Source organism: Lineus longissimus, chromosome 11 (genome assembly GCF_910592395.1).
Source record: "Lineus longissimus chromosome 11, tnLinLong1.2, whole genome shotgun sequence".
NCBI lineage: Eukaryota > Metazoa > Nemertea > Pilidiophora > Heteronemertea > Lineidae > Lineus > Lineus longissimus.
In genome coordinates, this window is record NC_088318.1 from 19016516 (window position 1) to 19031971 (window position 15456).

At 42.7% G+C, this 15456-nt stretch overlaps 2 protein-coding genes across 4 annotated transcripts; both read right to left on the bottom strand.

The window, feature by feature from the left end:
- Nucleotides 1-766: 766 nt before the first annotated feature.
- On the bottom strand, nucleotides 767-9321 carry LOC135495401 (phosphoenolpyruvate carboxykinase, cytosolic [GTP]-like). 2 transcript variants are annotated; one of them, XM_064783994.1, is made up of 10 exons: nucleotides 9211-9321; nucleotides 6543-6803; nucleotides 6131-6315; nucleotides 5763-5966; nucleotides 5325-5512; nucleotides 4725-4938; nucleotides 4179-4386; nucleotides 3895-4094; nucleotides 3686-3700; nucleotides 767-2859 (listed from the first exon to the last, which is right to left on the bottom strand). In XM_064783994.1, the coding sequence occupies exons 1-10, from the start codon at nucleotides 9237-9239 to the stop codon at nucleotides 2402-2404; spliced, it is 1962 nt and encodes a 653-aa protein (XP_064640064.1). In that variant the 5' UTR covers nucleotides 9240-9321; the 3' UTR covers nucleotides 767-2401. The 2 variants fall into 2 exon arrangements, with proteins under 2 accessions (XP_064640064.1, XP_064640065.1); XM_064783995.1 differs by lacking the exon at nucleotides 3686-3700.
- A 1325-nt stretch (nucleotides 9322-10646) lies between these two features.
- Nucleotides 10647-15287, bottom strand: LOC135495557 (metallophosphoesterase 1-like). Of its 2 annotated transcripts, none has more exons than XM_064784344.1 (9): nucleotides 15180-15287; nucleotides 14359-14507; nucleotides 13556-13626; nucleotides 13220-13361; nucleotides 12805-12991; nucleotides 12569-12640; nucleotides 12084-12206; nucleotides 11798-11947; nucleotides 10647-11586 (listed from the first exon to the last, which is right to left on the bottom strand). In XM_064784344.1, the coding sequence occupies exons 2-9, from the start codon at nucleotides 14421-14423 to the stop codon at nucleotides 11425-11427; spliced, it is 972 nt and encodes a 323-aa protein (XP_064640414.1). In that variant the 5' UTR covers nucleotides 14424-14507; nucleotides 15180-15287; the 3' UTR covers nucleotides 10647-11424. The 2 variants fall into 2 exon arrangements, with proteins under 2 accessions (XP_064640414.1, XP_064640413.1); XM_064784343.1 differs by having other exon boundaries at nucleotides 14359-14794.
- Between the last annotated feature and the right edge of the window lie 169 nt (nucleotides 15288-15456).

Genomic DNA, 15456 nt, shown 5'->3' on the forward strand with positions numbered 1-15456 from the left:
TCTGATCACTTGGAGCCAGATGGTTCCTGTCTTCACCTCTGAAGCTGGTGGTGGACTGGGCTGTGATTGTCCCAGGCTGGTCTCTGATCACTTGGAGCCAGATGGTTCCTGTCTTCACCTCTGAAGCTGGTGGTGGACTGGGCTGTGATTGTCCCAGGCTGGTCTCTGATCACTTGGAGCCAGGCTGTGCCTGTCTTCACCTCTGAAGCTGGTGGTGGACTGGGCTGTGATTGTCCTAGGCTGGTCTCTGATCACTTGGAGCCAGGTTGTGCCTGTCTTCACCTCAGATGCTAGTGTTGGACTGGGCTGTGATTGTCCCAGGTAGGCAGGTGTCCAGCAATCCAGCCAGATTCCTTTGGTCAGCGCGGTAATGAGGTAGGTTTGTACCATTGCGTACATTTGATAAATATCACAGAAAGACCAAATTTCCGAAGAGAAGTTTATTATTAAAAGTAAATGAAAAAAAGCAATCAAAACAAGAAGTGCATAATTTTTTGGGTCCCTTGCACCATTTGTCAATGTGCATCGCTGATCTTGTTTACCGACTAACAACACGTGCGTTTCTTACTTGATGACGTTAGGCGAAGTTACTTGGCTCTGATTGGCTGTCAATGTACACAATGGTGCGAACCTACCTGTAAAAAACCCTCGCCCCCGGGGCCACAGCCAGCATTCAACTTTGCTGATTCATCCACGCAATGGATAGGGGGCGCACTTGACCATGAGTAGACAGCTAGCTGTAATCGTATCAAATCAACAACGACTATTATTTTAACTATATGTATTTACAAGCTCTTTATTACTCATAAATAGATTACAAATCATTTCATAATCCTAACACTGATCATCTTTTCTGGCAAGTAACAGTGCGTTGGTTTAGTCTGAGTTGATTTGAGTTTATATAATGTAGGCCTAGACAAAATTTTAATTTTGAGAAATCTTTTTCGTCTCAAGTTTTAGACAGGAAAGACAACTGAAGTACATGCATAAACCCCCAGGGGTCATATTATAACACTCGAACAACCAATTGCACTTGAAACATGATAGACAACCAGCAACTGGTCTCCATTGACCGCACAAACAACAAGTTTATTGACGAGAGGGGCTCTTGTGACCTCGCCCTGTGACAGGTCTCGTCACTCAACTTGTTCTTTGTGCAGCCAGGTGACACCAGTCAGTGGACGTCATCATCACGGTTCAAGTACAGTTGGTCATTTGATGGTCGGGCGGCCGTGTTCTCCAACTTGGCTACTGAGGTTGTCATGCATGCATGTCACCTTTAACAGAGAACTGCTAACCACTACAGGTCACTTACCACATTTACTCCAACCTCCTCATAAATACACTTGAATAATCAACACCATTTTTATCACGCAACAAATATCTTGTTTATACATGTAGCACATTCACACAATAGATTTCTAGAAGCAGTTTTAGTCAGAGATTTAGGAATTCCTCTTTTAGTTGAAAAATATTTTTCCTTCCAAAGAGTACTCAATCCCAACAGCCATTATTTTCGTTGTGACAGCTTTGTTATCGTCGATAGCCTTGGGAAGCTTTATTTTCTAATACACGTACAAGTATCTCGAAGACAGGAAAATCTAGTCTCAGTTAGCTGCGCAATTGAATTGAGACACCTATGGCACATTATAAAGTATTACGACTTGGTTGAGGCACCTTACCAATCCGGGTTCAATAGGAATCACAGGGATTTCATATCTGAACAGTTTGTTGTCAAGGTGGCTTACAAACTGCACATGAAGCTGTTACTTTGCCAATCTGCCATGTTTGTATTGAGCGTGACATTGGATCAGAAATGAACACATTCGAACATGCTGCACAACATGTGTCTGACTTGGAAAACAATCCTCAGCGCAAGAAATTACAAACCACACTTCAAAAATGTTCCCTGAAATTCACTTGTTAAAACATAATAAGATCAAGGCACTGTTACAACACAACCAAGACCAATCACCCTGAATGTTTCCATTTATTAACAGGTAAGAAAATTAAAATACGAAGTCGATTTGTTACCAATGTATCGTATGGATACGAATGCACATGTACATTGCACATGTATGATTAAACATGACTATTCTATTTGGTCGTTATCAAGAATGCATGCATTAGCATTCTAAAACCTATCTCCATGGAGAAACTATACTTGCCGAATAATGTCTCACTACAACAATACACTATGATGAACAATTTGCCTTGTATTTGATCTCTCAATTATGCTTCACTATTGAAATTTGTTTTGATCAGGGCTAAAATTTCTACCTCCATAATCAGTTGACGATCCTTGCGAGTAATCATGCTAGTTTTAGAACTCCCAAGATCAAATTTCACCTACAACCTCTAGTTTTATAACCCTACCCCAATACAAAACGTCCTCAAGATATTACTTCATCTGGTTGACCCTTTCTTCCAATTTCTTCAGCTGGTCATGAACACCCTTCGGCAGATCCTGATTGACCTGTTCATCAAAATAATTCTCGATCTCCTTGACCTCCTCCTGCCAGAACTGCTTCGGCAGCCGGAACAACTCATTCATGTCGACGCTGCCGAGACCCGACGTATTGACGGAGCCGTCCTTTGGCAGGTAACCAATCGGGGACGTCACGGCACAGTCCTCTCCGTTCACGCGTCGGAAAATCCAATCCAACACGCGCGAATTCTCTCCAAATCCAGGCCAGATGAAGTTGCCCGCGGTGTCGCGCCTGAACCAGTTGACATGGAAGATCTTGGGCAGCTTATAGTTGGGTTTCTCCTGCATGCTCAACCAGTGCTGCATGTAGTGGCCAAAGTTGTAACCGAAGAAAGGCCTCATGGCAAAGGGATCGTGCATCACTTGCTTTCCTGAAGATCAGAGAAGAGTTGTCAAGATACATGAAAGGCTATCTTTCAAGATGCTGTCAACTCACGTGGCACCTTTTATGTAAACTTTGGAACAAATACAGATCACATGAACTATTAGAATGAATCATAGAGAGAATTGAACTGGTATACATCACAGAAAAGACCTTTTGCTAGTTTTAACGTATCTGACAGACAAAGGTAGCAGACATTTAGGGCACAAGTATCATGCTCAAGGACACCAAGATGAAACGGTGATCATTCCAAGAGACAAGCTTGCAACCTCTTGATTATGAGCCTGGCACTCCCACCACTATGCCACTGATCTTCAAAAAACTGAAACTATTCCTGCATGCATAAGTGTTCCCACCATGAAGGGCGCTGATGGCACCAGTCGCATTAAGAGACATTCCCCCAACACAAACACACCACATGCACAACTGTACCTCAGGATTTTAAATTCATACAATGACAAGACTGAACATCAAGCACCTTTTGCTCCTGAAAAGCCCCAGCAACATCATGCATAAATCATAGAAGCAGGTCAGTGGGCCTTCGTGTCAGACCAAGACTCGTATGAATTTCCCCAGGACAAAATCCCGAGATGTCGTGCCATCACAAACAAGCCAAAGCCATCAGTTGATCACCAGATGCCCAGGTCAGGGCCAAGATGACATTGATGATGATGATGATGATGATGGTAGCACCGTACTGATGAAATATCAACAATACCCAGGTTCTTTCCTCCAATAAAATAACCGGTTTGACCACTGGACATAGCTTGAAAAAAATTCCCTAGACCAAATTCATGAGTAGCAACAGTTCTCACTGTCTTTCCCACCAACTGACAATGAAAAGGAACAGGATTATTTCACGTTGGAAGTCACTGCACAAAGAGATTGTTGTTACTGTCAGAAATCATCATGTGAAATCATCATGTGAAATCATCATGTGAAATCATCATGTGAACATTTGCACCTCTTTTATTTTTCAATTCATGAATGCCTGGGAAAATGTATTAGTTTCTGGTCTACATACCTGTATGCTCAGCTGCAAACGTTGCTTCAGATTTCATCGCACCACCTATGAGAACACCATGGGCCCAGTCGAACGCCTCGTAGACTAGCGGTACACCCTCTGGGCGACGGCCTCCAAAGATGATCGCTTCAATCGGGACACCTCGGGAATCCTCCCAGGCAGGGTCGATGACAGGGCACTGGCCAGCTGGGGTACAGAACCTGCAAGTTTAAATAGCTGAGTTAGAATAATGATTGGGTTGGGGGGATCTTTAGGTCAGCTGATTACAGAGCTGGAACACCTACCTTGAGTTGGGATGAGACGACGGCTCTTTATCACCTTTCTTCCAGGGTTTCCCCTTCCATGAGGTGACGGACACCTTGTCCAGATCAACTTCCTTTTCCAGGCCCTCCCAAAACAGACCACCATCACTAGTCTGTGCAACGTTGGTAAAGATGGTGTTTCCTTCTTTAACAGTCAACATGGCGTTGGGGTTGCTCTTATGGTTGGTTCCTGAAAGAAACATTTGGATCAATTACCACAAGGTTCAACCATTGGTCAACTACTACTACCTAAACTATTCTCCTTACACAACATATGCAGGGTCATCATGGGATTATCTTGATCACAGGTCAAATGAGGAATTATCAAACAAATGAGAGCCAATTTCAAATTCTATGCTTAATAAGACACTTTTCGGTCAGAAGTAAGTGAACAGCCTGGTATACTGGGCAAATGCGACAGAAATTTATAAAAGAGCAATCTTGTCACAAACAACTTGTACATTATGGCTGCCCATGAAACAACCTGAACTGGCAAGCCAAAGTTAGATGACCTATTTGAACAAGTACCTGGGGCGACTCCAAAGAAACCAAACTCCGGGTTGATGGCTCTCAGTACTCCTTGCTCGTCAAATCTCATCCATGCAATGTCGTCACCAACACATTCAATCTTGTATCCAGGTAACGAGGGGGTCATCATGGCCAGGTTGGTTTTACCGCAAGCACTTGGGAAGGCAGCAGCAACATACTTCTTCACACCTTTGGGATTTGTGATACCGAGAATCTGGAGAGCGAAATATGGCCTTTATAAAGCCTTCTCATTGACAACTACGGTACATCAAAACACTCGATCTGCCCAGGGGCACTCATGCAAACCCTCCAAACCTTCCACGAGGTTCCCAAGAAACCTTCACTTGTAGATTCACTATAGCTTACAAGTGCATCGTGAATTCATTGACAATGAATCGGTCGTTAATCCAGGTAAAGCTTCATTGATAATGAATCAGTCGTTAATCCTGGTGAAGCTTCATTGATAAAAGCAATAAACCATTTATTGGCTTGATGCTGCAGACTATTAAAGAGGATTACTCGTACAAGGCAGTAAAATGTCCTGTCAAAGGCAACATAGAATTAACCATGACAAGTTAACCTTGACCTCTTCTGACTTACCAACATGTGTTCAGCCAACCAGCCTTCTTTCTTGGCAATGATGCTTCCAAGGCGGAGAGCAAAGCATTTCTTGCCCAGCAGAGAGTTTCCACCGTAACCGCTGCCAAACGAACAGATCTCATCATTTGCAGGGATGTGAGCTATCATCACCTTCTCCGGGTTGCATGGCCAACCGTTCACAGCTGGTTCTGAAAGGGATGTGAAACTGATGAGCCAAAAGGTCAGTCTCCATCTCCAAGTTCTATCAGGGACATCAAATATTCTGACCAGGCCTCTTGCCAGTGCATATCGATATCATGTACAGAGGCTAGAGCAGTTTTGGATTGTCAGATAATCTTGTTCTGGTTTCAGAGAAGATTCAGAGAAAGGGGGATGCTACTGTGCTTCACATTCAAGATCCATTCAAAAACTTGACTTGAGATAGTTTTGGTTACTTACTTGCCATAGGCAGGGGTTGTCCAATCGAATGGACACACTTGACAAATTTGCCATCGCCAAGGGCATCAAGGACTGGTTTACCAACACGTGTCATGATGTACATGTTGGAGACGACGTACGGAGAATCTGTAAGCTCGATTCCAATCTTTGAGAGGGGTGATCCAACAGGACCCATGCTAAAGGGAATAGCATACATGGTCCGACCTGAAAATAGGAGAACAACGCATAAGTCGCAGCCACATCATCACATTCACCAAGACTGATGGAATGACAAAATCTGCTGTTCTTCTTTATATTATTCACACAGCTTCTCATGCTTTCTCTCTGCGGGGTGCAAACTGTTTGTGGGCTTATGAGTTCCATCTTACCTTTCATACACCCTGGAAACCTGTCATTGAGGGCATTCTGCAGGTCGTCAGGTCCAAGCCAGTACCCAACCGTGCCTTTCACACCTTCCTTGGGGATCGGGATCGTATCCCTCTTGTTTGGAGTGGAGATGAGGGTCTTGCTCTCAACTCGTGCAACATCTGCGGGATCGGTCAGGCACAGGTAACTATGGGTAGAACAGTAAATGATCTATCATCACAGCAAGCCAGTTGGCAGACTTCAAGCAAATATCAACAGCAAATAAATCTACACAAAACTATAAGAGTTATTCTTGACAGAAACCATTTGCCAGTCTTTCAATCAAATGAATACAACATTAAGCTGCTCCTCTTTGCTTAACACAGTACCACTCTTAGCAGCAAAGTTCTTGTAATGGTCACATCATCAACTCACCTCTTTGGGTATTTTGGAATTGGCCTTAACACACCATCATTGACTAACATATTGATAATAGCGCTCCTCTCCGCCTCAGATCCATCGCATACATGAACGTTGGCAGGTTGGCAAATCTTTGTATACTTGTCGATGTGTTCTCGAACGCCGGGCGCAAGTTTGGTGAGATCAGTGCCGCCAATGGTAAACGCACGAGCATGCTGTGTGATTGGTGTCTGCTGACAATATTTGAAACCCTGCTTGATGCAGCTGCTCGAGTACCTAGAACAGAGATTCCCAACATGAAATTACAACATAAGAGGCACAATAGTTAAATCTTCGCAATGACAGAGACACGCAAGTCACAACTTACACTTAAAAACCCCATCATGTGTCGATATCCTTTTGACCACTGGCTACAAATGGAATTGGCCAGCTAAGAGTTGCCCTAGAAGTGGACTTTTCACGGTTTACTGTCGTTTCGCTACATTGCCAGTTCGCTACCAGTCGTTTCGCTACATGTGGCGGTCGTTTCGTTACATGGTATGTCGTTTCGCTACATGGGTGGAGTCGTTTCGCTACATGATGGGTACGGTCGTTTCGTTACATGGAGGGCGTTTCGCTACATGGGTGGAGTCGTTTCGCGACATGGATGTAGGTCATATTGCTACATCGTAGGTCGTTTCGCTATATGGGTGGAGTCACTATTTTTACTCTATTTTACCCTACTATAATTCCCGGTGGTGACTACAAATTTATTATAGCACAGTTTGCCGGTAAAAAAACTTATACGGTTTGATGGCGCGCAAGGGGTTCTTGTCGTCCTGGCCTGGGTTAGGCCACATAAAAAAAAGAGTTGGTGATCGTCCCCGCCCGCCCCTACGAAAAACGCCCGGCCCCATTTTTTGTTAAAATCCTAAAAAAGTTGGTATATTGTTCTATAGGGTCAGAATTGCACGATTTATTTCTTTATTTTTATTACTTGCTTAGAAATATCTGTAGGTCATGCACATTTGTCTCTTTTACTTTTTTGAGGGCCCTGAAAAGGGCCGTATATCAATGCTGCACCAAAGGCCTAGCGCCTCCTAAGGATACCGCCCCGGATTTCTCGTGCCAGTCTGTGTTGTCCGTCGTCGTTGAGATGCACACCATCACTCTTCATCTGCGACTGCCGGTGGATAGACTTAAGTTCGATTAAGTCGATTCTCTTATCTTTTCTCAATAACGCGTTGATCTTGGCGACACATTTGTTGTACTTCTCTGGGACTCTGTAGCGACTCTTGCTTGTGTTGAATCTTTCCATAAGCGAAGTTATGCTTGCTCGTGGCCCCTGCTTCTGGCACTTGCCGACCAGGTTCTTCAGTCGCTTGAAGACTTGTATCGGCTGGGGGCACATAGATAAATCGTTCCCGCCGATCGCAAACAGCACGTGATCATAGCCCCTGAAGTCAATGTCTTCTTGCAATACGTCATATGCTGTTCGACCACCAATGCCGTCAAAGTGCACGACAGTCGCGCGATTGTCGAAACCTAGGTTGGGGAAGTATCTGGCTTGGTACTGCTGAAGGTGCTTGACGTGGCTGGAACCCACAATCAAGACGTGGTATCTGTACATCTTCGAGTTGGTTGTGAACTATTATGGTTCTTTTGAAAAAAAATGAGTAAAATGAGTGAGTAAAATAGAGTAAAAATAGTGACTCCACCCATATAGCGAAACGACCTACGATGTAGCGATATGACCTACATCCATGTCGCGAAACGACTCCACCCATGTAGCGAAACGCCCTCCATGTAACGAAACGACCGTACCCATCATGTAGCGAAACGACTCCACCCATGTAGCGAAACGACATACCATGTAACGAAACGACCGCCACATGTAGCGAAACGACTGGTAGCGAACTGGCAATGCAGCGAAACAGCCTGATACCCTTTTCACTTACTGCTGCTTACATCAATTGCCAATAAACTGCAAATTAATTGTAATTCTCAACCCTATGTCACTCAGCACCAGGACCAGGTAGCAACAGCCTAACACAGTAGTAGAACATGAGAGGTGTCCACAAAGAGAGGTTTCAATGTATACTCCTGGAGCCAATTGAATTACAAAATATATTATTCATCTTGTAGTACACTATATTAATAATGTCACCAGATGTCGAATAATTACATATAGGCCTAGGCCTACACGTAGACATCAAGTAATCTAAACATCAAGTAATCTAAACATCAAGTAATCTAAACATCAAGTAATCTAGGCCTAGGTCTATACTTGCTTTTTATTTAGAGTGGAAAATTCCACCCCAAAAATCATAAAACATGTAAAATGTGCAAGAAAGAATTAATTGTGTAGTTGCATACTATATTAGGCCTACGCAAACTCATGAAATGTCTGTGTCCTTCATGCAACCTTGCTCGGTTTAGTGAATAGGCCTACCACAGTGATATGATATCTATGACATGTATGACGTATTAAATGTTCAGCTGTAACCTGTGCATGTGTCAATCATTTTCGGGGATCATGCAGTACATGTATGCACGGACAGGAGGCTATGGATGTCAAGGGCAGCACTGAGGACAACCATCCTCGCGTTTCATTTTGCATCGGGAATAGGAATTTTGCGAAAAAGGGAATGTGACCACTCGTAAAAGTATGATAAGTAAAACCGGTAGACATTCTTAGCCTTACCGAATCAACCTTGAGTACATTAACGCCATGATTTGCTGTGAATTTCTTATCTTTTGCCGTCAAACCACGGACGGCACCGGCGAAATTTCCGAAAAATGAATGTGAAGCGGCTTCTAGCGTAATGATATGATAACCTATTTATGGTAATATGGCGCAATTAAAATGTATTTCTTACTCCGAGTATTGCAATATAGATTATTGTTTAATCAAGTATCAAAGTTTGTTTGGATACAGCATGCTTCTTGTAAATCATTATCTACTTTACGGACTATTTTAATATGTGAAAGGATATACCTTATCTTGAGTGAGACGAGAAAAGGAGGCGGGGCACATTCGAGCCATTTGATTGGCTGCTTTATTGATGAAAACATTAGCACGTGGCAAACCAGCTGATCGAGGCGCTCAAGTTTCGTCCCTTTTGGGGACCAGGCGCTCGCGCTTCGTCCCTTTTGGGGACGAAGTATTGGTCAAGGAAATCTGTTGTCTAGTTCGGCCGTCCAAATATATTCTGAACAGTTATCGGAGGAGAGGGGGTCAGGTTGGGCTAATCTGATTAAATCAACACACTCCCGTCTTCTTCGGTCCATATAACACACATCTGTGACTGTGTCTCCTGGGTGAGCCTGCTTGTGACATCCCTTTTCCCAAGTCCTCTACTACTAGGCTCAAAAACAAGTCGGAGGTATAGATTGAGTAGCACACTTCTATTCAACAAGAAAATAGAAGGACAATACTGAATCAGGCAACCCTGTCTCAACATCGTCTTGCCAACAAGGTGAGAGGAGAGACAGTCCCCTCCAGACTGAATCAGGCAACCCTGTCTCAACATCGTCTTGCCAACAAGGCGAGAGGAGAGACAGCCCCCTCCAGACTAAATCAGGCAACCCTGTCTCAACATCGTCTTGCCAACAAGGCGAGAGGAGAGACAGCCCCCTCCAGACTGAATCAGGCAACCCTGTCTCAACATCGTCTTGCCAACAAGGTGAGAGGAGAGACGGCCCCCTCCAGACTAAATCAGGCAACCCTGTCTCAACATCGTCTTGCCAACAAGGCGAGAGGAGAGACGGCCCCCTCCAGACTGAATCAGGCAACCCTGTCTCAACATCGTCTTGCCAACAAGGCGAGAAGAGAGACGGCCCCCTCCAGACTGAATCAGGCAACCCTGTCTCAACATCGTCTTGCCAACAAGGCGAGAGGAGAAACGGCCCCCTCCAGACTGAATCAGGCAACCCTGTCTCAACATCGTCTTGCCAACAAGGTGAGAGGAGAGACGGCCCCCTCCAGACTGAATCAGGCAACCCTGTCTCAACGTCGTCTTGCCAACAAGGTGAGACGAGAGACGGCCACAACTGGACTGACGCGATGTGCTGCCAAGGAGTCTAACATCTTTCAGCAAACAGATTTAAAGGAAACAAACTATTTCAACGATTGCTTCATTTATTATGTACGTACCAGCCTAATATTCATTACAAATACATAAATACAACAATACAATAATAGTAAACTGAATTTTGTGCCGATTTAATACATTTCATCATTGAATGATCAATAAAGATCTTTGAAAAAAAGAAAGAAATTATTAAATGTTTTCATTAAAGGAGTAAACGTTTTGGAATGATATCAAGAAAGTAAGCCATATTTTTCAGATAATTGCTATCCATTCCTTTTGAATACTTTCTATCTGTCTACTATATCAGGTATTAAAATTGCGATTCCTTTAAAAAAAGTCAACGAACTGACAATTAGTGATAACTACATGTATACATCATCATGTAGACAAACTATTGTGAAAGTCAAACATAAAGAGAATTATAATAAGAAGTGTTAACTCTCTTCAACTGACTATGGCCAAAATATCAACTGAGTTTGGCTAATCTCCACTTGGGGTAAGTCTTTGCTAAAATCACAAGATTTTCAAATCATTTCAAAACCAATACAATAGATGACTCCCAGGGTGATTTGACGTGGGACCCATGTATTGATGCGAGTTCTCCCATCTGACGTCATGGACTTGGCCCCAGGTACCCACATATGTGCCTGACGCTACAGCTTGCCACGGTGTCCTGGGAATCAATCTGTGTACAAACCTTTCTTTCTTCTGAATATACCCCAGGTTCTCTAGAGACTGATCTCCACCAGTTCAAGGTCATGTATAAGTTCTAATACTATGAAATACGTGTCAAATGCCCAAAGATCTATCAATACTCGTGATCATCAGCTCTCCTTGCGGTAGCGTGATAGTTTACATCTCAAGATGACAGGTGAAATGAACCAACAGAATATCAGGATCAAGCCTGAGGCATAGATGTAAATAGCGGTATTCTCATCCGGGAGAAAACACTTGTTTATTGCATAATTGGTCGGAGTAGAAACCATCTGAAAGAAAAAGGGCATGATTTAGTAAGGATAGGAACGTTTTTCAACAAGAAATACAAATCATTTGGTGACAGAATTGAAGTTACATGACCATTTAGTTGCACAGGTAGACAAGGTTACCACTCGTAACGATCACTTGCTTGCTTCGGCACATTAAAAACTGCATGGTCTGCGAAAAAACTTTGATGAATGGAATGGTAAAGAGTCTTACGAGTAAAAATGATGGATTTTTCCTATTTCTCCAGCTAAATGATGGCACAGTCCACTCTGGAATTGAGGACTTCTTAAACTTATGGAGAGTGAAGCAGCCATGGTGAGTGTGGGCCGTTATGACAAGGCGAGGCTCAAACCACTGGAAGAGCTGGAAATAATATGAAAGAAGTAAAGAAGATGATAATTATCTTCTTTCTGGTCATTTCAAGTTTTACACTTTAAACAGGAGTTGGGTTGAGTCTACAATGTATTATGGTGATCATCAGTGAGAGCAGTGGGCTCACCTCCTGTGTGGCTTCTCTAGACAAGGCATCTATTTGGGGTTTGAACTTGATTGTCTTCTCATCCTCAGGCGCAGCATCCAGGCCGCTACACTCCTCATCAGAATCACGGAACAGCGGGAAGTGCTGAATGAAAGATGGGGCACAGATGAGCCTGGATTATTACTTGTGTCAAAACTAACAGTTTCCTCAGGCACTCATTTGATCAAACTACTATGTACATGAACTGTCAGAATGGCATTTCTGTATGACTGGCACCTACAATCTTATTCTCCCAGGTTCACCCTGGAGAAGCCATTGTATAGTTCCTGGCAGCGTCCTACAATAGATCTTGGTAGATTATTCAACAAAGAGACCTGCCTTAAGACACACGACAACTGTTGGGTTCCATCCAGGGACCTCTTGACAGCAAGCCATGAGTCCAAGACACTAGATTACAGGGGCTCCTCTCTAACTTCTGACAAGAAGAATTAGCCACTTATCATTACCTGCATTAAGATTGGTCTCGAGTATGGGATTGCCTCTACGCCATCACATTTTAAACTGGGGTCTTTGGGATTCTGAAAAATATTTTTGGTGTAATTACGTATCAATTGCATAGTGTATGCACAAACAATGGCTATGACATTCACTGGGACCAAACAGACGTGGTGAAGCTCAACTGACACCTTGATTGCTTTAAAGTTTGACTTATTTACAACAAATAATAGGTATTTTTCCTCACTTTTGAACACTGCAATTGTCTTGCTATTTTCTTTAGTTTGATTCTGGCAGTCATGCACAGTTTACACCCATCGCCCTCTAGTGCCATACTGTTGACCAAGATGAACAGACTGCCGTCGAGGTTGACCATGCGAACCATGTCAGCCTTGAATGAGTCTTCAAATCTCTTTAACTTGTGATCAGACATCCTGAAACGACATTGAAAGGGACAATCTGCAAGAAATATATCACACTCAGAAGAGACAATCATGTTCATGAATGTCAATCAGCCCTACAGTTTGATCAAAACAGTCAAGTTTGCCCATTTGTGGTTTGCTTCTCCAAATCTGACTTTGCACAATAATATGCCATTTTCCATGGAAGGGAAAAACCCCCATCCCTTTTAAACTGCTGTCAATAGCACTTTTTATACATACATGTAATGGAATCCGACATCGTGGTTGCCTACCAACACTTGCATCTCTGTATCGGTGGAATGAGGAAACATCTTTCTAAATCTTTGAACATGCTCATTGAATTCTTTATCATTGGCCCACTTGCCTTCATCAAAAATATCACCTGAAAAGATCCAATGGGAATAAGGATATGACTTCCAATAACCAGCACTACTGCAAGTGCAGGATCAGTATTGGTCAAGGTTATGATTTCTTCAAACTTCCTTTTTTCCCATTCCAAGAAAAGATTTCTTATTTTAAAGCGGAATTCAATGAAATGAATTCAGTACAACTGAAATGGTAGTCTGCAGTACTCACCCAAGATAAACACAGCATCAGGACTAAACAGCAAAGAAGCGGACTTGAAAGATCTCTCCATCTGCCATTCTCTGTCCAAAAAAACAAAGTTAAGTATCAAAACAAATGGCTGACACTTCGAAACCTGAGAGTGAACTGCAAGGCTTTCAGTTATTGGTTTCATAGAAACATATTATTGGTCATTCTTCATAAACACCAACATTTTAGTGTTTTCTTGATGCCGATGGTGAAACATTCACTAACAGGTCAATATTTTTTGTCTCGAGAGTTGGCCACGAACACTGAAGGAGCACCACGTAATACATAACATATTCACAGTAGAAAAAGAGCAGCCCCAAAGCAAAGAAGAACTTGCCAACTCTTTTGATATTTAACATGAACTGCATTCTTATTCTTTGCATCTTAAACAATCTGACTGAGGAATTGTTCAATGTTCAATGATGTTGTTGGTCATTCGTTATTTTCAACTTAGTTGCAACTTAGTGAAGACGTTTATATTCCATCCATTGACACTAGTCACTAGCACTAGCAGTAGCACCAGCTCTAGTGTCATTTGACACCAAGAATAGCCAACATTCCTGAAACAGGATTTCAGTTATTGGTCATTCTTCATAAACACCAACATTTTAGTGTAATTTCCTGATGAGGAGAATATGCTGATAGACCCTCGCTTGTATCTGTGACTAACCATCTCTGCTCAACCCTGGTTATTCACAACATTTGAGACAATGAGAGCCAGGTTTGTTTTAGTCTTCGATAACAGATTATGATGATAGCAAAGCATGGCTCTCTTCCACACTCACCTTCTGATTTTATCAAACCAGTGTCCTTGAGACCACCCAAGTAAATGTGTATCAGCCAGGATCATTGACTTCACTTGTTTTCTTGATGCCGATGGTGAAACATTCACTAACAGGTCAATATTTTTTGTCTCGAGAGTTGGCCACGAACACTGAAGGAGCACCACGTAATACATAACATATTCACAGTAGAAAAAGAGCAGCCCCAAAGCAAAGAAGAACTTGCCAACTCTTCGGATATTTAACATGAACTGCATTCTTATTCTTTGCATCTTAAACAATCTGACTGAGGAATTGTTCAATGTTCAATGATGTTGTTGGTCATTCGTTATTTTCAACTTAGTGAAAAAGGTTTATATTCCATCCATTGACACTAGTCACTAGCACTAGCAGTAGCACCAGCTCTAGTGTCATTTGACACCAAGAACAGCCAACATTCCTGAAACAAGACAAGACTTCATGCTTTACTATTAAATTATTTTCTCAGCTGATGCTTTTCTTGAAATCAGGCTGGGGTGCACTTTTTTATGCTGCTGGCGCGTGATAGAAATCCCCTATTCATACGAGTTACAACGCCTTACATCGGCAAAATGTCAACCATCATGATTGATGTAGGCCTTGATGGTCGTTATGTTTACTTTACTGTGTGCACTATGCAGTGGCCATGCACTGGTATAGTGTCGCAGTAGTGGTGGTGTAACTGTTACTGTAAGCCGAGATTTTCCTGGGCGAGATTTTAGGGCAGGCCACCTCGACCGCAAATCAAACAACTCATATGTAGTTTGCAAGGTTATTCGAGATTACAAAATATGCAACATACTTACTTCTGTCACTTCAACCCTTCTTAGATTATTTTGTTCCTAATTAAGTGTCATTTGGTAGATTATTCGTCCCATATTTTCACTTCTCGCAAAACTTGCCCACCATGTTGGATTGTGTCGTGGAAGATAAACTAGAGACTCCACTTTGGCCGTAATAGACGCATAACGACAAAACGAGCTGCATGAACATTTCAAAAGGTGATCATTATGATAGCCAGAGGTCTCATTAGGGAGTTTTTTTTATTCATGCGCGGCCCTCCCTCACAGTAGTTCCTAAAAT